This window comes from Tinamus guttatus, unplaced genomic scaffold, assembly GCF_059628265.1.
Source record: "Tinamus guttatus ecotype Peru unplaced genomic scaffold, ASM5962826v1 Tinamus_guttatus_pri_ptg000123l, whole genome shotgun sequence".
Lineage (NCBI taxonomy): Eukaryota > Metazoa > Chordata > Aves > Tinamiformes > Tinamidae > Tinamus > Tinamus guttatus.
This window is the reverse complement of record NW_028288657.1, coordinates 231,265-256,081: the sequence shown is the minus strand read 5'-3', so window position 1 is coordinate 256,081 and position 24,817 is coordinate 231,265. Positions and strand designations below refer to the sequence as shown.

The 24,817-nt window shown below is 39.4% G+C and overlaps 1 protein-coding gene across 2 annotated transcripts in view; it reads right to left on the bottom strand.

Annotated features, from left to right (window-relative positions):
- Positions 1-16,756: 16,756 nt before the first annotated feature.
- Positions 16,757-24,817, bottom strand: part of LRRTM4 (leucine rich repeat transmembrane neuronal 4) — a 105,509-nt gene continuing 97,448 nt past the window's right edge. The window contains exon 3 of one of the 2 annotated variants that reach the window (XM_010217028.2): positions 16,757-18,020. In XM_010217028.2, the coding sequence (XP_010215330.2) occupies positions 17,799-18,020 (222 nt within the window). In that variant the 3' untranslated portion in view covers positions 16,757-17,798. The remainder of the gene's footprint in view (positions 18,021-24,817) is intronic. The other variant, XM_010217029.2, reaches the window with a different exon arrangement.

The following is a 24,817-nucleotide window of genomic DNA, read 5'->3' as shown; positions in this document are numbered from 1 at the left end:
TGTCACAATGCTTATGGTTGGCACATAAGAGCTACCACCATACAACCAGAAGAAAAGGCAGCTTGGAAAACCTTATCAGTACATGACAGATACCCTTATTTTACAGATTTGCCAGTGTAAGTTTGTTATAGTAAAAATAGTACAGCACTGACCACTGAAATAACAAAGGTGTATTTGAAATTACTTTCATTGCCATCCCATGACTTTGGGGAAGTCACTTGACCTCTCAAGCCAAAATTTACAGAGGAAAAAAAGGGCTTACAGGGGTAGTAGCTTCATGAGAGCTTGCAAAGCTTTTCCTGGGAACCTGTGGAAAGAATCTGCTGTCACAGTAATACCTTCCGCAAATGCTTTGTGTTTAACTATCTCACATACAGACACATGTATGCTAGCTCTTCATACACCATGCTCTCTAACTCCTCAGGACAAAGGCAATGGTTTTGTTGTTTCTCCTCCTGCACACTCCTCCTCTCCACATACTTTCTACAAAAATAGAAGAAAGAAAAATATTTTCAGCCTCTTCTTTTAGGACAGGGCAGGGGAGTAGAGAAAATGTAGAGACGGTTTCCAGCTAATGCTCTGTGCATTTTGGGGAAGACATAGATTGTACTTGTTAGTTCCAGTGAAAAACAAAAATTGACTTTTAGCTGATGAAAGCATTGGCTTTCAGGGTGTGCTATCTTTTCATATTAGTGAATTTTTCATATTAGTTGTTGCTACATCCCTGACTGATATCTGCAGAAAGAGAACAAGAAATAAGTCCTCTGTATGCACGTAACAGGTACAAAAACTGCAGCAATTTCTCCCGGCACGTCTCAGTCCTATTCCAAGGGCAATTCCCTATGACACATACATTTCTTTCCATCCTGAGTACAAATAAATGTGCCAATTAGCAGGAGGTGATTTAGACTGCAAATGGAAGTGTTCCCTAACCTGGCATGCCAAACATGCCAAAACAAAATAAATCAAAAGACACCTCAAAAATGAAGTTTCTACTGTTTAAAATACTGAAAGTAACCTAAGACATGAGCAAGCGAAAACAGCATGTCTGATTACAGAGTAGAACAAATATTTTTCCTATGAAGATGTGTTTATTGTTAACTTAGACATCACCATAGTCCTACTTGTATCCACACACAAGAAGGTCTCAAATCTGGTGACACTCTTCCTAGGACAGCCAGTCATCTTTAGATAGATGCTAAAATGCAAAACAAAGCTGTCACCTAAACTGATACTCTGCCTTTTTGGCAGGGATGATGACAGTTTGGCTCTTCAGGGTGCTGAATGTATTCCAGCACTTTTTCTATGGGTGAGCTGGAAACAACGGCCCTTACTTTTCACGGGAAAAGTCACAGTTTGGAAATTGTTTTCATGCCATAGCAAGAAATAACAATGCATTTTTGAAAGGGTTTCTTTTAAATGTATGTATCTCTATATATATTTATACGTAAGCGAAGAGATCCAGAGAAAGTAACCACACAGTGGTTAGAAAAGTCACCTGAAATGATAGATTTAAGTTCAAATACTCTTCTGTGTGATGTAGAGCAAGAAATGTGAAACAATCTCTCATATCCCAAGGGAACATTCCATTCATAGAGTTACAGAGACTGCCTTTGCAAGCCTGTATAGAGAAGATACGGAACTGGTCCAATCAGAACTACTCAGTGTCTGGATTTGACAGTTTTGTACTTAAAATGCTTTTCTGGCATATGAGAAGTCAACAGAGCAGGAACTGGTACCCAGGTCTTCTATATCCCAAGGGAATATTCTGACTACCCAGCTGTTCCGCAACATCTTCCTCTTATACTCAGCTCTGAATTTTGTATATTTTAGTCATAAATAATATACTTCAATGAAAAAAAAAAGACTACCCCTTTGGAGGTCCAAGTCCATGATATGCAGTGCATGTATGCACAGGAAGACAGGAAAATATCTTCTCCAAGCCCTGGAAAGGAATCAAGGAACAGCACAAGGAACCATAGGTAAAACACCTGCAATTCCTAGCAAATATATCACAAGTGAGAACACAGTGAAATCTGAAACTGTTTGGCAGCATGGTAGTTTATAGTTGAGCTGAAGCCACAGTTTCACATGAGTGCCCAAATCTAAGAGATTCATGTCTACCTGCACCACCTGTTCCCCCTTTCCCACCCTAGGATCACCATCTACCATGTTACACCCACACGGAGCAGCAGCCTCACATCCGCGCGGGAATTCAAGCGCCATTCAGCCTGCTGTGCAATGAAGCCATGCCCTACCTGATGCACCTCCGACTCTGTGCAGATACTGCACTTAAAGGCAGTGACATTGCTCCTTCCCAAAACCCCAGGATATTTCCAAAGCAGCACTGTGAAGGCGAGCAAACACCCACTTTTGTACAGAGGCATCCAAGTTATTCTAAGCTGATGAGACTTACTCTATTTGCAATCAGTTCTACAAAGTTACAGCATCCCCTCCCGGCACCCACACACAGCTGATCACGATCGCTTTCTCCTGGGTAAACTTCAGAGAGCAAAAGTTTTTAGTTTGGTTACGTTGTCCCTTTTTGATTTATATCATTTCTGCACTTCAGCTCTTTATATTCCATTAAGCACGGTCATGCCGCATCAGGATATGCCATGTGAGGCGTAGCCAATGCTACAGAAACGATAAGCAGCATTCAGCGCTCTGTTTTGCACTGCACGATACACAAAACAAGCCTAAGGCAATGAACGTCAGCCTGAATGAATCACCACCCTGACTGCAGCAGCATTTCCTACGTGTGCAGTCCTTACAGGATCAGAGTTTTTCCCTACGCTAAAGAAACCTCTTGCCTCTGTGCAAAATAACGGAAAGCAGAATGCTTCACAAGAACCTGGAAATGCAAGCTCGAAAACAAAGAAAGACAAAATGGAGCAACTGCGACTTACTGCAAGCTTGTACTTCTAGTTTTGCTTTTAAAAATAACTGATGCTTATTTTTAACTCTAGACACGGCTGCACTTACAGAGCACAGAACAAAACGGGAGAGCTTCCAGTGCCTTCAATTGGATCTGAATCGAGTTCTTACATCAGCGAGACAAACTGTTCTCACACATCTCTAGCTTGACTTCAAGTAAGAGGAGTTGCAGAACAGGACCGTTAACAGCAAACACCCTGTAACTACAGTATGAATTTATACAACCTCACACACTGTAAAGGGCAGAGTAACTCAATCCCAATTCCCAGTCATCTGCCCTCCCAAAACAGGGTTATGAATGATGCCTCTTTCCCTGTCTTTAGATAACGCACTTATATTTCCTAGCGCAGAATAGGGATCAAAGGATCAAACTCTCAGCAAGGCTGTAACAGCTTTCAGGACAGGCAGACCAAACCTGCATTAAGTCCGATGACTCTGTTATCTTTGGTTATCTAATTAGACTGTAATCTGAAATTTCTCGCAATGCACCTTTCTGCTCAGCTTCCCCTAGTTTCACAAGTCTGCAGGAGTTTAATACCTTTAAGGATTTTGTCAAATCTGACTGAAACTAGTCATTAAGTTCAGAAGCATTCCAGTTCCAGACAGGCAGACACAAACACACAGCACAACTGCATACGTCTTGTTTCCTTAGAAAAGCAAGATAAATTACTATTTTTTTTTTTATGTTTCCTCTCAGTCCGTGGCTTTAGGCAACCCATCCTCCTTCTGTTTATCCATCTGTGAAAGTGCGAGAGCATCCACCTCCCGCATAGTGACAGATGTTTAATTAACTCTAGAGGGTGAAATTCACCCCTTCGCAGACAGCCTGTCTAGAACCCAGAAAGCACTAGCACCTTGTTTCAGGCATTTAAATAAAATGTGAGTACTGCATACGTAGCAGCACACAGAAAGCCCAGGAATGCATAATCCCAGTGAACTGAAGCAGTTGCATCTGTTATCAAATCACTTGAGAAGCATTCCCAATGCTCAGGGGCAATGACCAAAGCATTTCTTACACTTAACAGAGTTGTTGCCTCATTTCCATGGGCTGCCCCAGCCATTGAATTGTGATTGTTACAACTGCCCACCGTTGTCTGTCTTGCCCTCCCCTAGACCTGTAATCATCATTTGTAAGCTGGTGTACTACCTAACACAACCCATTCAAAATCTCTTTCCTAAAACTAAGACAGTGGTACTAAACACACTAATGTACGCTCTAGGTTAAACTCGGGTTTATGTTTTGTGGGAACAAATGAACCCAAGCTTGTGTTGCAAGAATACAATACTGGCAGGAAAATTCTTCCCTACTCCTCAAGCACTACTTGCTATACTCTGCTGAAACATTTTCCACCAGAGTGCAGATGCCATATGGGTATGTAGGCTCCATTAACACATGTTGACAGATAGCAAGACACTGAAGAAAAAGAAGCAGAAAGAGAAAAAAGAAATCTAAGTCTTGGAAAGCTTGAAAAGTTATTGTATTGATTATGTCATATTGCATCTTGTAGCACTTAACTTTTGAGGCTTCTATGTTGGGAGAGAAAAATCAGAGAAGTAATAGGCAAGTCTGAAAGTGAAAGATGGAAAGAACTCTTAGGAGAGACACTGGATCAGAACTGAGCAGCGAACACCATGGCAGAGACCGTCCTGCCAGCTTCCCTTGCCAAGGGTGGGCAAAGGCCCTTCATGGAGCAGACGTTTTATTACTCACACATCCCTGACTACCCAAACTGATCTTAAAGCACTTTGGCATGTCTCAAGGATCGTTAGAGATGACTTCCTCTCTGCATTAATAATGAAACGGCTCTTAACCAAAATTAAACCGGTGCAGCTTAATAGCATTTTCAAAATGACGAATCTGAAAAAGCTAATTTCTTATTCCCCTCTTGCCCGTAGAATCAGCAATAGGAGAAAATTTCAAGGTTTTCTCTCTTAAGTAAGTGTTGAAGAATCTTAAAAACTTCTATACGATTCAGTACCTCCTTCAAAGCTGTACAGGAACTGCACAAGAGCTCAGAAAAAAACATACCTAAGCAAAACCAGAAATGGGGGCTCATTTTCCTAACTGGAAAAATGATGAGAGTGTGAGATACAGGGTCATCTTCTACTTACCACAGAACAATGTTTCACTCTTTCAGCACTGAATTGAGTGGGAAGAGTGTAAGCACGTATACCTGCCACACAACATGCAACTTCTGTGCTCAAATTGCAGTAAGTACCAGCTGGACTATTACATGTCCCTCACTATCCCAGTAAACAACATTCAGACACAGGAAAAGAAAAAGAAACAGAAAAAGAAACAAAGCGTTTTCTATGCCCACCTACATATGCAATTTTCAAAACACAGCAGAAGTTTCAGTACCAGTAGCTCTCAGGGAAAGCTCCTAAATGCTGCAATGTTTTTTGGAAAAGGATTTAGGCTTTACAGTCACTTGGGATGATTCTGTCACAAGATATACGACTTTTTTTTATGACTAGCTGTGAGAATTAAATCCTCCAACTCTCAGCCCAGTGTCTAAACCCTAAAAGCCACTTTCCTGCTGTTGTCACTTGCTACAAAATTAGAGCCACTAAAAAAAATGGGGCAAAAAGACTCTGTAATGAGGAGTGTTGACCCACTTAATAGGCCCTTCATAGTTTACTGTACACACAGGGAAGATCAGGTTTTATAGTGCGTCATAACAAAAGACAGCCCTGCCAGATGTTCTGACAATAGCTGTGTATGTTCTGAGATTATTAATTTCTGGAGTATAAATCCACAATTCACCAAATCTCTGGGAGAAAAACAGCCAACAACTAAACATGCAGTAGCTGATGCAGCAAGTCAGAGGATATGTTGGCTGTGCTACACAGTTCAGAGCTTTCCATTTCCATCTGACTCACCCAACGAGAACAAATGAAGCAAGTCACTGTGACAGCCTAGAAGGTACCAAACTGTCATTGCAGTGACCTGTGAGAAAGAACAATAAAGTCTCCCTCCTCTCGGAAAGGACATCTATTCGTTCTGCAGTGTTTTCACTACAGCCTGCACGCAAGTGCTCCACTGAGTGTCAAACACCAGCCTGATGCTCAGCAAACATTTCATCTGCGAAGAGTGAAGACAGGATACAGACAAGGAAGGCTTTCCCTCCTGTCCCTCTGTTAAACACACACACACACGCACGCACGCACACACACAAGGATGAAATCTGCCCCCTTTGCAAACAAGGAACCCTGACTATGGAAAGGAAATAAAAATCCCTGACTGGCTATTCCATGTGGATCTTACAAGGGACTAGTGGATAGTTTGTCAGAATAAGTAAGTGCTTGGATTTGTTAATCACCTTGCAATCACATCACTGGGTGCTATAGGAATAAAAGAGGGAGAGAGAAGCACGTGCAGTCTTTCAAACAGACCTGCCCTACAGGGAACATCCCTTAAGCATGCACTAGATTTATCTCTGCTGCAAACGAGCGGAGTGTCCTTGACTTAATCTGTATGTAAACAATTTTGACAGTGAGGAATCACAATACTGATTTTACATACAGAACTGTGCACTAAGGAACATCATATCAGAAAGGCTTAGCATGAGCAATTTTGGCCAGTGTTAGGCCCATCTCAGTTTCATTTTCGTGGCTAAACATGTAAGAGCTGGACTACGGTTTTAGACAGGTACTTCAAAGCTCCAGCAAATTCAGTGTCCCTGAGCAAAAGGTTTTAAAATTACAGAGACAAAACCACTTGTTGTTCCAACAGTTTAGAGAAATAGATGGAAGACTTGCTGATCAAACAGCAAGCAGTACATTGCTCTGCTCATAAGAGCACTCTGAGAACCTGCCTCACACACCTTCATAAGTGTCAACTCGAAAGAAGGGATTTGAAGATGAAGGAGCAGTTCCACATCTGAAGATGAGGACAAATGACCTCTTCCAGCTTTGATGAAACAGCAAAGGTTCTGAAGGAAGGTGCTGTTCTGAAGAGAAGAAAATTCACACTCATGAAAAGAAACAGACTCTTCAAATGAGAGGGGAGGAAAAGCGTGCTGAAGAGCAGATTTCCAGAACGTTTTCAGAAACCAGCTGCAATGCCAGTGCCAAGAACTTCAGGCTTCGGTGACATGCTGACTGGAAGCAATCTTCTACTACCTTCCTGTTGTCCTCAGAAACATTTCTTTCACCATCAACTTCCACCACCATTCAATTCATTCACCTGCCTCTCCTCACTGCCACTGACTCTGCTGCTTCATTTACTTGTACTAGCAAAGAGAAATAAAAAGGGGCACAAAAATGAACAACTACTCATCACAAAGTGGTGCCCCAATCTTGATTTTTTTCCCAGTTCCTCTCCTCCTTCCCACCTTGATTTGTACACTGCACAGCTGTTTAAAGTGCTTTATTGCAGTAGCTGAGCCTTGTGCAGCAGCTTTCTTCCTCCAGCTCTCTCTTCTGCTCCATACAGGAGAGCTTGTTGCTATCCTGTCTTCTCATGCAGGAATGCTAAAGTTACCTCTTCTACCTCTCACATTAACTGCAAAAAAAAAAAAATTGAAAGAGGGCTCTTTTCCCCTCTTTTCTGTCTGTGTTTTTATCTTTGCCTGAGAAGTCTAGCCTATTTAAATAAGCATGATGCCAAAGCATTCATCTCGTGTTGGCTGCGAACGCTACTCACCTAGCGAGGGTGGGGGACACCACCTCAAAGAGAAATTAATGCACACGAGCACAGAGAATAAAATTTAATCTGGGCTATGGTACAATAACACCAGTATCCTAGCTATTTCCATAAGGCAAAAGCTATAGGGAACACAGTTGAAGCAGATGTAGGGTAACTCACCCATCCTTACCATGCCCAATCAGAAAGCCACATGATAACATTCTGGAGGGAGCAATTTTCCCCTCTGTCCCAAGAGAACATTAACCCAGACAAAAAGAAGATGTGTAACAAACAGAAAGTTTCTTCAGCCTTACTGAAATTGAAAAGGAATATATCAGAGATATATTGTTAGGACATACAGTTCTCGGGCACTATTTTATGTGGATGCAATTATTCCAATTACTCAGAGAAGTCCAAATCTAACTTTCAAAACTATTGTAATGTAAGATTGATTGAATCCAGCCAACAGGCTCCATTATCACTTTTTGTATCTGGACACTGTAATATCAGCTATTAGTCTTTTATATTAAAGTTGCATCTTTTGAAAAGAACTACTGTTTTTTTGGAACAATAATAAATGATAATTGCTTTGTATATTCAGTCACATATACATAATGCATCAGATTGGGATCTGCTAAATAGTGATGTAGAAAAATATAAAGATACAAAAAGACTTGCTTTGTAAAAGATTTACGTTCTCAGAGGAAAGACATGCATGGCACAATGAAAAAAGTATTTGGAATAAAGTGTCAAAGTTTTTTCCCACTGAGACAAAGAAATACGGTTAAGTATTTCTGAAAGAACTGAGTTCTTCATAGCAAAACAAAATGAAATGGTTGATATTACTTGTATGACAGCAATGCCTAAAGACTCCAGGCAATGCTGTGGTGACTTATTTAAGACACTATATATGCAAACCAGAAGAAGTGCTTGTCTTTCTTTTGTATTTCAATTGTAAACTCTTCACAGCACAGATAAAGTACAAGTTAGCATACATAGATCAAAGCAAACAAGGGAAGAGAACCCATGTTATTTCCACTTGTTTAAAGCACTATCCAATATGTTACCGACACAGTCCAACTGTTTTTAACCAACATATTGATGTATCATTGCCACATCCACCATCATCTGAATCACTGAGGTTCTGCAAAGCTGCCCTGACAGGCTTAAGCCTCAAAGTCTGATTTGGATACCCACGATCAGACCTTTGAAGATGCATGCAATTTGTAAATCCCCTTGCTTTTCAGAAAAGTAATGTAAACCGACATTAGCATCAAGTTTAAATGAATGTTTACATTGGTAAGTAAATTGAGAAGTACATTGCTTGCACGCATTACTTGATCTAATTCCAAATTCTGATTTGCAAATATTTATGGAGCTCTAACTCAGTCATTAAACTAGATACTTACAAATCACTTGGAAATCACTAATTGATGTCAACTTCATTTTTCATACATTGAAATCAGGCATTAATGAGTAGTAAAGCAGCTAAAATGCCCCATTATTTCTTGTTCAAATTCATAAGGAAGGTAGCCACCTTATCTATATAAAGGCTGAAGCCAAGGATTTAACAGTAGTACTGGTTATGCCAGGTTACTCTGTAGCTGTTTTCCCTTCAGTCAGCAGCTGTTGCTTCACAAGCCTAGCCGTTCTGCACACAGATTCATATCCCAATCCAGTTTACTACCTTGCCACAGAAACAGGTATGTTGAGCAAAAAAAATGAAAAGCAAGGAGGTCTACTAAAATTAATAGTGACACCAAAAAGTTGCCATGCTATGCCTTAGGGGATGAGCCATTACCTGTCCTATTTTAACCTGTGCACTTCATCTTTTGCTCTAAATCAAGCAAAATGCTTGATTTCAAAATGGATAAGTCTGCATTAATTATGCTGACAGGAAGCAACGTGAAGTATCAATGATGCTGAAGAAGAGCCTACAAAACTCTTACTTTCAGGGATGCCATATCTATTCCTCCTGGAGTAAGATTAGGATGCCCTTGCTTACCACAAGAAGTACTTGACTTTTTCACAAACTCCAACTAATTTCACCAAGAACACTCATTCTACTCAGTGTCAGTGTCTCAGTTGCAATCTAAAATTTAATAGCTTCCACATAAAAAAAACTACCTAAAAGTTTTATGTAAAATATGGATTGTCAGGTATTAAAACAATTATTACAAGCTGCTGATTTTGTAACTGCAAGCAACATGATTCTATTATGGATCAGCAGGAGATGCTACAGGATAATGTTGAAGACACTCTGACTTTGAGTTTATTACTGATTAGTGAATGTATAATCAGTATTAATCACTTTCAGAGGTAATTACTGTTTTTTCAAATTCAAAAGTATCTGTAACCATTGTAAAAGGAAAGAGTGTTTTTTTAAACCTAGCACCTAAAACAAAATTGCTCTAGTCATATCCTGAAAGGCTACAACATCCTACAGCCTAAAATTTTATTATGTGCCTTTAATCAAATTGCCAAAGGTTTGTACAAAACTTTTGTTAAAACTGGTTTATACATAATCCTTAATATTTGTCCATATCTACCTTTGATAGCAAGGAATGAAGTTAGAGATTCACAGGTTTCCTGCTCACACACACTAAAACTCCTGAGAGAAGTGTTCACATGTTTTCTCTGTTCCTCCTAGTAATCCACTAGAGAAGTCAAACAACAAGGGAACGTCTCTTAGCAGGCATCAGGGGACCACACAAAATTAACCCTTGACATACCAATTTAGAGGAAACCAGCCTCCTTCCTTCAAATAAGGACATGTGGAAATGGCAGACAACTCCTCACAGTTTTGTTACCTATTGCGCAAAGAGTACGACACATTTCATTACTCACTTTTTGTTGTCACTTTTTCTAGAAATGATAAATGTTTCTGAAGTTTCATTACTAAACATAAAAATACGTGATTTTAATTATCCCCAAAAACATGCAGCACAAAGTACACCAGGAAGTAACAGCCATTACTGAAAAATGGTTTCAGAAGAGTGCCCTAACCATTTGATGATCATAGTAGAAATAGCACAGAAAAACTGTTGACATTTCCTTAGGATTCATGCAGAGCTAAATTTGCAATAGGTATTGATTTCTTGTTTCCTTCACAAGTATACATACATTTTTTACCAAACAGTTTCCAAACCACCTTTCCCATGCAATTGAAATATATATTATTTCCTAGAAAATTATATATATTCCTAGAAAAAAAATCCTTTCCTTTTTCCTGTTCAAAAAGCACTTTCCATCTTTTCCAAAACTTCATTTTAAAGAGGCATATTTTTGCCACTAATGAAGAACAACATGATTAAATTTTGAGGTGGACTTTTCCACTGCCTTGTAGCCTGTAGAACCATATGCATCTGTTGGAGGCTAGCATGAAACACCTGTTGGTAATGATTAGCAGGATTTTACCCACCTGAGATAGCAAATGACTATTGAAAAAGATGACCTTGCATTTGACCTCCTTGTCCCTGATCTGTCTTCTGCATAGCACAGTAAGATCTTCCTTGCTTGATACTTAAAATCTACTTTGAGCATAAAACTAGAGATAAAGGAACACATAAGGTTCCTCCCGGATCTTGGACCAAGGCAAAGATCTCGCACTTTTCCTCCGAGTTTGCTCCCAAAACAAAGATATACCTTGTAAGGGATTTCCTCCTACAGTACTGGCAGAACATTGCTGAGCACTCACTCAGCTTTCCTTTCCACAGGAGACACAATAAGGTGATCCATATCGGAATTTGTTTCAGTTTTCTTGCTTGAGAAAGTAAGGAATATTTTGGCACATCCAGCCATGCATGATGCAAAAAAAAAAAAAAAAAAAAAAAAAAAAAAAAACCCTCCACAATTCTAAAAAGATCTTCTATCTGTGTCTACTAAACTATGCAAATGCAGATAGATGTAGACTGCACCTCAGCTCTGCCAAACATTTAGCATTGTATAGCAGATCTGAACACAGGTCTCTACAATAACACAGCCAAAAATCTTAACAAGTTCACATAAACTACATTCTGCACAACTTTAACAACTATCCCTTTCTATTATGCATCATCAGTTAATTTAAATCTGAACTTTCAGACACCGCAGCACAGACTTCTACTATTTCGTCTACACCTCCATCAACCTGTCTTAACCATCTGTCATTTGCATTATTTATCAGACTGGCAGCATGCACAGCATTCCACCGAAAACATATGGAAAGCGCCAAGCCTTGCCCAGAGGAGCTTATAATTTAAAGATGCAAGGTATGACATGAGAGAAAAGCAGGTGTGCCACAGAGTATCTGTCAAATAGTATTGGACAAAACATAAGTTCACAGCCTTTCAATCAATGTGCCTAAGCACATTATAGTAATAATCTAGGACTTGAGGAGAGGTCAGGGATGCTCACACTGAAGTGACGCCTTCCCATGATAATACCTGAGGCTTTACCTGCTCCTGCACCAAAGCTTCAAACTGATTTCCTTGCTTGAAATGTCCAGCATTCCATGGACATACTGTCCAGGGCTATCAGCCAACATTTTCTTTTGATGGTTATGGCCATCAGGAGTCTAATAATGCAAATCATATAAGAGTCTCATGTTGCTATCCCTACTTTGCCCAGGGCCTGAAGGTTGTTCTTAGTAGGAACACAGCTAAGAAAGTCCAAGTACAAAGTATATGGAATTTATACAGTCCCATTTAGCACAGAGTTTTACTCTTCTAGCTGTTCTTAAGATCTCTATTTTAACAGAGAAACTCAAAGCAAAACAGCTACACAAGGCCTACTTGCAATTTCCGGTAAGACTGTGATGCCTCTACTCATCATTTCAGGGTGCTACAGTTATTCACCAAAAGCTTTATCAAAGAAGAATAAAACATATCAATCAACTATCAACCAAAAGACACTAGAATTAATACCCTTTATTTTCATTAGAATATTTCCACTTGTCTAAATATTTTCTATCTGCATGGTAGAAAATGACTCAAGGAAGTCACCTATCAAAAAAGGATAATTTTGCGGTTATTTAAGAATAAGTGCTTGTAACTTAACAATGATGATTTATCTATATAAACAAGGACACAGATATATGGATACAAAAGTATAAATAGGTATAGCAATGCAAATTTTACCAATAGTAATGCATGTTAATTTATCTTCCATGACTCTAAAACCAGCTACAGTATCCAAAACGAAGAGTATAAGCCAAAAAAAAGCGCTGCAATGCTGATCTTTTGGACCATTAGGAATATCAGGTATATATTTGTATAGATAAACCAGTATACATTTGCATCCCAACAGATGGAATTTCAATTAGTAAAAAATGAAAGACTCCATATTTTGGTATATCTTAAGAGTTGCATACTTTAGATACTTACTTCTAGAAGAACTCGAGGGATTTTCTTCCTCTGTTACAAGGTCCTCCAGCATAACTAAATTAGACTGTCACACCAATAACCTCCAAGCACAGCAAAGAGCATGTGACTATACTCAGGTGAAAGGAATAAACCACCAGAATTAACCCCTTCAGCTGTGCTTCTATTAAAATTTCTATTAAATGTCTTATTGCACAACCTTGGTTAAAAAAAAGTTGGAAAAAAATGAAAATTTTAAAATCTTAATCACTACCCAAACAATAGAAGTGAATCTCTTTCTTAAAGCTCTATCTGAGCTGTCAGTCTGTTTGGAAACAACTTCTAAAATGTGATTTAACTTTCCAGTTAGTCCTGTTTGAGCAGGATGCTGATCTAGATGATCTCCAGAGGACCTTACCAACCCACATTTTTCTCCTATCATACAGTTTCACTTGGGTAGTCAAAGCTTTTACTGAATGAAGTGTCCAAATGCATCTACATTCTTTTTTTTTTTCCTGAAAATTAAACCTAAATAAACACGTATAGCGACACAAAATATATTTTGCTCTAAATTGTTAGTACTTATTTTCTTAAAACAAACAAGCAAACAAACAACACCCTCCCCACACAATATACTATGCTAGCCCTCTTTCAACTCTAAATCATAAGACGGCTTTGCAAGAAAATGCTTTCTTCTTCCTGCTTCACCAACCTATCAAGATCCCCCAATTCCTGCTGTTTTGAGAACATATTTTTAGCAAATAAGGATGCTTCAGATCACCGGGGAGTCTGATGCACTGATTGAAAGTCACGAGCTACCACAGTTTTTGCTTAACAAATTGCTTTTACCTGCCTTTTAAACACAAAAAAAAAATATCATGGTGGGGACAGCACAGAAGGAAGATGATTTTTTTTTTCCTTGAATTTATTATCATTGTTATTATCATTCCTGTTTTACCTGTACCAAAGTTGTCACTGACACCAAGGCTGCACTGGTACAAAATGCTGGATATAAATGGCAGGTTTTATCCTAAAAATCTCAGAAGTGAAAAGAGAGACACAAGCAGCTAGAAGTGGAAAAGAGTTTAAAGCAATCTTCCCCAAATCATGTGGTAAAGCAGCAGCCCAGCCAGCAACATGACTCTCTCCTGACACCACACAGGTGAAGCAGCAGGTCCCCAGGGCGTTCCTGAGCTCACTAAACAATTAACTGCCTAACACTCCTACCCACGGGCATGCAACAGGAACAAGATCAACTCCCTGGCCACGTGGCAGCTGATTAACTGCATTTTGCCTCTATGAGAGGCAGTATCTTATTAATTAGGAATTACAGCAGTATCAGGACTGCCCTGCATATATATAGCATTTCAGATTCTACTAAGTTTGGAACAATCCTCTCCCTCTCCTGCCCAAATCTGGGTAATTTCCAGAGGAAAAAAACATAAATTTACCTAGACAAGTATGGCTTTTTTTTAACAGCTTACTTGTAACTATTTTAAAACACTTCTCTTACCTGCAATTAATTTATAAATCAAAAGCAGTAAATTTAATATGTTGTTCACTTAAAGCACCACTGAAGAGAACCATGTCTTTGTAGATAGCAAGCACAAGTCTTCTCTAGGAGCTCTGTGTCACTCACACTCAGCCCCATTAGAATGACCACAAATATGCCATGATACGCTAACATTCAGCAATAAGTTTCCTTTGATAAAAACCTATTTGCAGTTTGTTAGGAGAGCAAACATCAAAGAGATTTTACAAAGTTACTAATTCTTGGGCCTTACCTGGACATAGGGTGAGTTGCTTCATCTTCCCTTCACAGCACAGTCACGTCCGTCAAAAGAACTGTATGAAGAGGAGTAGAAAGACTTTCCCTAAGAAAAGCGGATGCATATTTTTAAGCTGAAGTTTTAAAACTATCACATGATTCCAGGATCTGACGCTTTAAAAACAAAAACGGATATGAAACTTACAATGAAAAACTGGAGCTGAACATGCCTACAGTATTCCCACGTTACAACTAAAGAGCCTGTATCAAATCTTTCTGGCTATAGTTGCAGTCACAATAATACAAGATACAATTTCTGAGTTACTGTGTATAGATATACAGGTGTGTATAGAGTCACTTTAGTTTCATCTCTACAACTACCTAATTAGCTGTAGATAAAACTAATTCAGGTGACTTAATAACATGCTGCAATGACACCTCCTGCTTTCAGCTAAAGCAACCTGCCACATAAATACCTAGTTCTATATGGCCTTTAGCACCAAGGTATAATTTTATGTCTTCAAAACTTTCTTGGAACATTACCGCCTTAATCTTCAGGAGTGCCAAGAAAAGTAACAGGCTTCTCTCCTAAACTGGCATCAGCATTTAAACAGCAGAAACCCAGCAACATTCACAGGAGTAGAAAAAAATGTGAATCCATGCAGAACACTGCACACAACAGCCTATTTTGTTCTCAGGCAGCAAAATTCCCCAAAATTACAAAGGAAACCGGTGATCTGACTGCAGTGGGCCAAAGATGGCCCAATATGGTCAGTTCCAAATATCTACCAAATCACTGCTGAACTTATATTCTTAATTATTTTTTGAATCAGAGAATGAACAATAAGAAATTGGAGGGGTGGGGGTAGTGTTTGTTACCTTTACTTTCCTTTCAGTAGTTATGCAAGTTGCTTGCTTTTTCCAGAATGTGAGGGAAGTTGCATCCATGAAGATTAGAAACAGAATTTAAAAATAAAACAGATATTCTCCAATATTCACATGACTCCAGCAGCTGGGATTTCAAGAAAAAACATACAGAGACACATTAAGTATCAGGGCGATACATTTTCTCTGGTTTTGATAGCATCAGACTGGCGTATACACAACTGCCAGTTAGAAAACTGAATCAGAATTACATTTTTTGTTATGAACTTTCTAATAAAGCCCTACCATCCTAATCTTTTAGAGCACAGAAATGCCATTACACTTTAGATGCTCACTGAAATGTATTCTATTGCTGATCCAGAGCCCATAGAAAGCAATGGAGATCTTTTGAGTTCAACAGGCTGTGGGTCAATGTTATAAACTCAATTTGAAGTAGTTTTGTGTTTCAAGCTGCTTTCTGTCTCTGCCTCTAGCACTGCTAAAGCTGACAAGATGTCTACTACAACCAGCTGTACACTCATCATCTAACCTTTCAATCATTTTCATTTCCCATTTAATTATTTCTGAATACATTACCTTTAATGCATCAATTTGACTTTCACTTCCATGTTTTCCTACAAGCTGCCTAGCTCCCAGAATGCATACATACGTATTCCTTCTTTTATTCAGAAAAAAACCAAAAACATGTTTTTAAAGTGAGAAACATAGAAGACAATATTGTGTACAGGATACAATACTCAGCACTTCCAGAAATTCACACATTAACCCCATACCTTATAGCCAATTCTATTTCCCATAATACCTGAGTGTATAAGAAATTCATTATATCCTAACACCCATTGCTCTATTCTCCCTCCAGTTAAAAAGTTATACCTTATTTTCTCTCATCTCATGTTTTGCATTGTAACAGCCACCTTTCTGACAGAAGAAAAAACCCTTTTATATATATGTATATATAAAGGCCCCCTCTTCTCCCTCCTTCCATTTCCTAGGCTTAAATAAGTGCCCTGATAAAATCACCTTTTAACCTTTTCTTACAAGGCCAAAAAAAAGAAGTTTCTTTATATTCTAATTTTTCAAACTTTAAACAATTTCTTTAGCTTCTACTGAGAGGTGAGATAGAGGTGAAACAGGACAGAATTACCGTTCCCTAATTTCCACTGGGTCACTGTGACACACATCCAGAGAAACCATTCGAAGAATACCTTGGCTGGGATGTCCCAACCACAAAATAATGTTTATTTTTTTCCACCACTGTTTTTGTTGTCATTTTATTGATAAAAACTACACAAAAGCTAACTGATCATAATAATTAATTTTTAAAAAAGCAAAAACAAAACCAATGTACACATTCTCCTGTATTTTAGAAACTGCGTCAGCCAGTGAGTTTCACCAAAATACTCTTGCTTTAAAAGATTTTCCATCTGATCCATTTCAAGCACAACGCCTCCATTTTGGTTTCCAGATGTCCATTAATTTTGCTTACAGCACTGCTGGACTGTAAATATGAGAGTTGATACTCCATTGCATGTTTTCCCCTTTCTTAGAGACCAAAACGCAATCATAATTTCAACAATGAAGCACAACGAAGTAAAAATCAAAAGCACCCTCCATAGCGTACAGCCTGTGTCTTAAATGTACATGCACCCAAGTTTTTTGTGTCTATTGCCAACGTCCTTTTAGTACAAGATGAGCTTTAATGCCCACTTCTGAAGCTTGAAATATTACTGCTCGACCATTAAAAATAAGAAAAAAAAAGATATTTTTTAAAAAGAAAAAAAACACAGATCTTTGAAGAGTATTAAACACTTCATAAGGAAACATGGCTGAACAATCCCACCCAAGCCCTTTCCCTCCCTGTCCCCCTTAATTTTTACCTGTGGTTCTCCTTCCCTGGAACAGTGCAATGTAGAAAAATCAAATATACAAACAAAACTCTTAATCCATCCCTTTATGTAGCTAGAGTGAAATCTATGTTTTAATAAGAACTTGACAATCTCTCTTTAATATTTACATTGAGGAATTTGTTTGAAAGTTTAAAGCAAAGAAAATCCTGAAGTTTTCAGTGTGTACTGCATGTCCACAGTCTGCGGAGTTTGCTTTATCCCCTTTCCTTTGTCTGTGTTGGAACATTTGTAACTGGAATGGTTGATTTTAGTTTCTTGCCCTGGTCTCTTCTAAGATGAAAAGTCCCTCAAAAGAACTCCCCACTCCGCCCCTGAAGAAGGTGTCTCCATCATTAGTTTGGTATTCTCTCAATGTAAATTGCTGGAGCAGCCGAACGCGCAATTGTAGCTATGAAGCTGTGGTCTCGACTGAGTTCCAGGTTGGTTGCTTCAGCCTGCTCCCGGGACATGGTATCGTACCCCTTATTTACATGGAGAGGTTTATGAGCTTGGCAGTATCCAATCACTGGTTGGTCATAACTGTAATAAGGTAAAGTCTTCATGTGGTGAGGTACCTGCACCAGAGAAAAAGATCAAAAAAAAGACAAACATGTAAATAACGTGTTTAGTCACGTGTATGTAAAGCACAATGTAATGTCAGATCCGATGGTTGCTCAACACACTTGCAATATAAGCAGTCACTACACTTCTCAGTTCTTGCAGCAAGAAAAAGTTTTGAAGCTCTTAGGTTGTTCACAGCACATGCAGTTCCTTCTTAACAAGACTACTTAAATTTGTCGCTTATAGATGAAAGTTGTCTAGTACAAATCTATGTGTTCTGGCTCTTTGCCATGTGAATTCCTCTTTGAACTTTCTAGATTATAGGAACTTACACTTAAGCAATCCATCAATCACCAGCTTTTCAAAACAGTCCAGCTGGCTGAACTCTGACCTATTTGGGGCAATCCATCTGTGACAATTATACCAAAAACCTTTTTAAAAAATGCTCCCCTTGAAAGAAACACTTTTACAAAACCCAGACCAGTTTGAGCATGTCAGAAGACTGGAAAAACCTGGCAGCATTCAGCAAAGCCAGAACACACGTTTACATGGTCCTGTGACCAACCCTACAACAAAGCTGCTTGCCTGATGTCATGATTTTTTAAGGTCCTCCCTCGTAGAACCTCACCAAGATAAGCTATCTGTCAGCCTCAACTGATGCTCACTGGAGCTGCACACAGCCACAGCTTGTGAAGATGGTCATATAATACCTGAAAGATCTGCAAGATAATCCTTAATTCCACGTCTTTTTTTTTTTTTTTTTTTTTTTTTTTTAAGGTAAATACTCAGAAATACAGGTCTTTGCAGATAAATTTATCATCTGCAGGAGATGAGATGATCAAGTAGAAAGAAATATGCTTTTAGGAAAAAAAAAAACATACTGTGGGGGGATACAGGCAAGGGTTAATTCTAACACTGCTAGATAACTTGAGTTCATTATAGCTGAAGATATCCTACATATTACTCAATCCAATCTTGCAGCAAATGCTTTTTTATTTTCCTCGCTGAACTTTAAATGAAGACTACAGAGCTAATTCATCACAAATTTTTATTGCATGGTGTACTTTATTCAAACAGGCAAGAAAAAAAAAGCAGCATATCACAAGACATTAAGGCTAATTATAAGGTTTGCAGGGATAGAGCTCCTCTTGCATTTGGATCGAATACGCAACTACGATTTCCCCCCTGTCCTTTAAAGTCCCTGCAGAACCCTGGCAATACGCCAAAACTCTCCCATCAGCTGGAATTAGGCTGAGAATTTCCACAGGTTTCCAGAACAAAACCAAAGCCTTCAGAGAGCTACCTTCAAAGGATGGATGGAGGCACTGGCTGTTCTAAACCAAGCTGACACCAGTATATTTTCCATTCAAAGACCAAAAAACACATTTAGGAACATCTAAGTTGCTGAAAAATAATTTTCAGATTGTAATTTCTATATTGTCTCATTATTACTATGGAGTTAACCTCTGAGACACCTAGGAGAATGTCACCCTGGACATGTCATTTTATAATCTGAAAAATGAGAATATTATTTCCTACCACGGTTTACTTTGGAGACTAGAGCTCTTTGAGGCAGGGGCTGTCTGTGTAGGGACTAAAACAACATGACTGCAATCTAAGCTGCGCCCCACAAGCTGCTATGGCCTCTAAGCAGCACACAAAAACATAGACAACCATTGTGAAAAAATGCAAACTGGTCACTGAATGCCTTAGTCAATAACACAGACCTCAGGATTGCATGCTGTCATTATCTCTGGGCCTTTTATATGGGAAATGCATTTTTCACTGTGTAGAAAGCTGAAATAAGGATGAGGAATTACCTGACAGAAAATAAAGTTAGAGCTAAGAAAAGAATAGAGATCCTTAAACAGTATGTTCCTTGCTCTCTCCTACATGCCACACTGCTGTCACTAACCACCGACATTTCCACTACAAAATTCTTTAAATGTGGGTTTGGAGTATGATCAATTGTAAACAAAGAGTTGTTCAGATGGGAACACAACCTATTAAAAATGAGAAACCCTCCTTTTCTTTCATATAACCTGTCAAAAATTTTGATTCAAGCCTTGGCTTTACGTTCACTCACAATTATATTCCATGACAGCACAAACCAGTGAAATGAGTGAAGCTGGGGGATGGAATTTGTTGGGATCTTTCTTTACAATAAATGGTAGAGAAATAAATAAAAAAAGCTATAGAAGCCCACACTACTGTTGTTTCACCCGATCTGTGCATCAGACCGTCTAGTCTCCAGACTTATTGTTCAAGAATGTCACAACAATCTAAAAGCAGAGGAGCAAATAACTGTAAACTGAACACAAACTGAAGAAATTATTTAACTTCTCCTGAGAAGATTTTTATATGGCAATTTGCTTTGTGTCAGATTTCTTCTGGTAGTAGAGAATAAGGAAACCACTGGAAGTGCAGTGCTTTTTGGACACAGGAGGGAGCCCCTATTAGACCGAGCATGTCAGCAGGATTCTGTTCGTGGCAAAACACACTGAAAAGAATGTTAATCCAGTACCAGAAGGGATAGTTTCTCCTCCCGATGTGCCTATGTCACTTCCATTAGTGCGGATGGGCGCAGGGTGCCTACATTAAAAGAAGACTGCAATCTGACCGTTGCCCAGTGGTAGTGATAAACGACTCACTTTGGTATAAGGGTTTATATAATTGTCACTTTAAGTGGAAAGATTAAGGAATGGTCTCTGCATCCTGCGGCAACCTCAGAGAGGAAAGAGCAAATGCTAACGGGCGAAGCTGGAGGAAAATGTGCATTTCAGGTTCAGAGAAAGAAAATCGATTAGGGTGAAAAATTGGCATGAGGATTCCTAGCTGTGGATGCGCTGTTTACTACAGAGGATGAAGAACCTGGAGCAAGGGTTCCTTGGAGGCAGTACCTTTATGTCAGCACAGAAAGTAGGCTGCTAGGAGATGAGCTTTCTCAGTTTGCACTCTGACCCTGGGAAATGGTCTGCCTTGGAAGTGATAGGGATTTAACACTCAATTCTTTTTCTAGCTCCTCTGCTAAAACCACTGAACACACTTTACTAGGATGTTAAGGGGTGATGCCACCTAGCTCATCAACTCCAAGGAAAACATATCTACCCAAACCTCAGATGCTACTGGTCTGCAATTATTTGTCTAGCTATAAATATACTGTATTCCTAGCGGATGTATCTGTATAGTATAGTATTGTACCTATATATAGCAACTGAGGTCTAGCAGTCAACCCATAGACACCTGGCATGGAAACTGCAAGGCCAAGATGGTTAAGAAGCAGAGAAAGGGATTGTTCAAACTGTCTTTTCTCTGAAGAAATTGAAAATAAGAATGTTTCTTAATTTCCTATCCTATATCTAAAAAGCAACAGAGAACCAATCCACACACAAGTTCACGTTGAAAGTCTCTTGGGATTGCTCTGTGTCAAGCTCCCCCCTTTAAATATCTGCCAGGTGGAAGGATTCAAGGCTATGATTAGTTGCAAACAAACTGGAATGTGTAAATTTGACCAGAAGCCGGAGACCAGCTCTGAAAAAGTGCTCTGAGGCATTCAGACAAAGGGAAATAAAGCACCATGACCACACGGTTGAGCACTCCTGCATCTGGCTGGGAGGGGGCTGTACAGCACACAGGCATCCAGTGTCTGCCACCTAATTGCACTGTGCACGCTCTCAAGTTTCAGGAAAACCAAACAAAGTATGCTCAAAACTATTCTGATGCAACAAACCTTAATAAATCTATTGCAAAAATAACTGTACCTACTTAGACCACTTTTGAGCTGGAACTCGGTAGCAGCGACGGACTGTAAATGAAAAGAACAAGTTGAAGGAATTCTGCTGGAAAATAAAATCTGCCCTGTGAGCTGGATTTTGAAAAATCAAAGGACCCACTGCTAGAAATATCTGTGGTTCACGTCAACAAGAAACTTCATGCCTGAACAATCTCTCAAGCAGCTAAGCATGAGTTAAATAGTCTCCAGCCACTTTGATATTTTTCAAACTCATTCTGTTTGGAAAAGGTAATTCCCTGTCTGTCAGAAAAGATCAGCAAAGAATCTTAGTAATTCCATTATTTTTCAGAGTGCAGTATTATTTTGGTGCATTGCTGGGGTGGTGGAAGGGGCCTGTAAGCGTTAACTGCAAGGGATCTTTCTCTTTGACAAGTCTACACTAGTTGCAGCCAACTAGAACAAATATTCAGCCTAGTTCATCTGTAAGATCAAGGCAATATCATGACCTGATCCCTCAACTATACAAGGGTAAAACAGATTGGGAGAAGATACACAAAAAGAAAATTCGCCTCCTGTAGTCTATAATCTGATGTTTATTTATAGTGCCTTCAGGTCTTGAGCTACATGGAAACTGCACTGTGGCAAGCACTGCTCATGCGTTTAGTAAGAGCCCTTGCCCTGAAGAGCTTGTACTCCAGACAGGCATGACAGATGAAGGGTGGGAGAGAGGAAAATTGCAAACCAGCAAAAGATCTGGAAACTGATGCACAGATTGAGGGACAGATTTTTCAAAAAGCTAAAAACATGAATACAGATCTTCTGTTCTTATGTGGCTTCCTGTACCATACAGCCACTATAGTTGCATACACATCAAAAAGCAGTATAGTCCAGTACGTCTGCAGATCACAGGATTTGGTGATCTGTGTACCATGTCCACACCATGCACATTCCAAAGAGATTACAGCAATATAGCTCCAGTGACACGTCTGGAGCACATTCAGTTGAGTTGAGTTCATCTCTAAGGAACTCTGTGTTCTCTGGCCCCGCCCTGTGATGTTAGTTGAAGCACATTACAGACCTATACGGGTCTTGAGACCCGTATCAAAAGTATAGCATTAATCTGGAATAAAATACCAGTATCATTTCAGAGCCAGGGATGAGACTCAGCTCTCAAGCGTGCCAAGAGAAGCAGACTGTGTTTTGGATGGCTTCGTCATCAACAGACATACAGCTGTGCTTAAAAGCACCACCAGAGAATACACATGACTATGGGGCTGTCAATGTTTGCAATATGACACTCTGAAGAGAAGATGGATTAAGCTCAGATCTGTTTTAATGCAAATAGAGCTGTTGGCAGAGCAGCTGAAGAGGAATTATTGCTTGAAGTGCAGGGTGAAGGACTGAGAAACTAGGGTGCATTCTCAGCTCTGTCACTAATCTGCTGTTACCAAAAGGCAACTTGTTTGCCCACTGTTTCCCTGTTCCCTTTCCAGCCATTAGAAACTTCATCAAATACCACTTTCTTGGTCTCTCATTTCACCAGCTGAACTGAGTTCACAGTAGCGGCATCAAATAAGCCTGTCAATTAAGTATAATTAGTTAAGCAACTTTAAACATAAACACAAAAGAGAATACAGAGACCAACAAATGCATGAATAAATCTGCACAGGTGACAATACTAATAGTCAGGATTCAGAGTAGGCATGCTCCAGTTCATCCATTCTCAAGCCTGTTTATCACCTGAGACATTCATGAAGTCAAATAACAGCTGCAACAAGAGCAAACAAACAAAAATCGTTTGTCCTTGTGCTGCAGCTTCCATCCAAGGGCTCTACAATCATTATTCAGATTTAAGTCTTCCAATGCCGCTTTGAGGCAAATAGGCATCATTATCCTCATTATACAGATGAATAGAGAGAGGTCAAAGAACTCCCCCAAGGCAACGCAGAGAGTTAAATACCTGCCTCAAAGGTTTCATCGAAGACAAATATCACTACTCATACAAACATAGAAAGGAAACTGAGAAAAAAAGGAATTGAAGCTGTTATTTTTGCATGAGATAAGTGGGCTCAGTTCTTGGCTCTCTAAGATCAACCTACCCTAAAGTTCTCTCCAATTTCAAGAACTACTCTCAGCTGAATTTGGAAACAACTATAATCATAAAACGCACTTTGACAACCCCCTGTGCTTCCTTATTACGAAGTTCTTCAAACAAATTAAGTGAAAAGTGTTGTACAGTAATACTTAATTGATATTCCTGGTCATCTTGTCTCTGATCTCTGCAGTTTCTCACTGCTTTCTGGCACAGTGTGCTTGGTGCCTCACTTTCTGGGAGTGCATTACTTCAAGTGACACAATCCTGACTGCTCGAATAAACCGCATCAGAGCGCTGACTCCCTCTTTATAAACAAGCTGACAGTAGTGCAAGTGCTGGTTGCCAGCTGGACACTGGTTGACATGGTCACCCTTTTCCCTTCCGTGCTACAGGTATGTAGCAAGTGCAGGTTCAAAACCACACTACGACACAACACCACGCAACGCAGTCTCTTCCCATCACCGTGTGAAGAAAAGAACATGTCATTGACAGACTTCTGAGCCCTTTTAAAGCAGAACAGCTCTGCCATCAAAGCTTGCAGGGCTCCTCTGCGACAGTTATTCACCGTGTCTTTGCAGTCAGGAATTCAAACACTTTTATGACGTTCCAAGGGAAAAAATTGTCTCGTGAAAATGAGTCTCTTGTAGTAAGTGCTGCAAATAATGAACAGCTGCACTGCTTCCCTTGGAAGGTGAAATGAAGGAAATGCAGTCTTAATGTGCATTTAAAGGAGGTACAAGGTCAGTCTCCAAGATGTTTAGAGGCCGTAATGGAAACATTCAGTTGTCAACAGGAACATTCACAAGAAACTGACAGCTAGGTAGGATGCATTGCTTAGACACGTTTATCTATCAGATGGAAAACAGCTGCAGATTAGAAGGAAGTGTGAGGAACCACAGCTCAGGTTTTTCATATGATAAACTAGGGACTGTCTGTTTTTCCATCTTCCCTGCACCACAATGCAAAAAGAAAATGATTGAGTA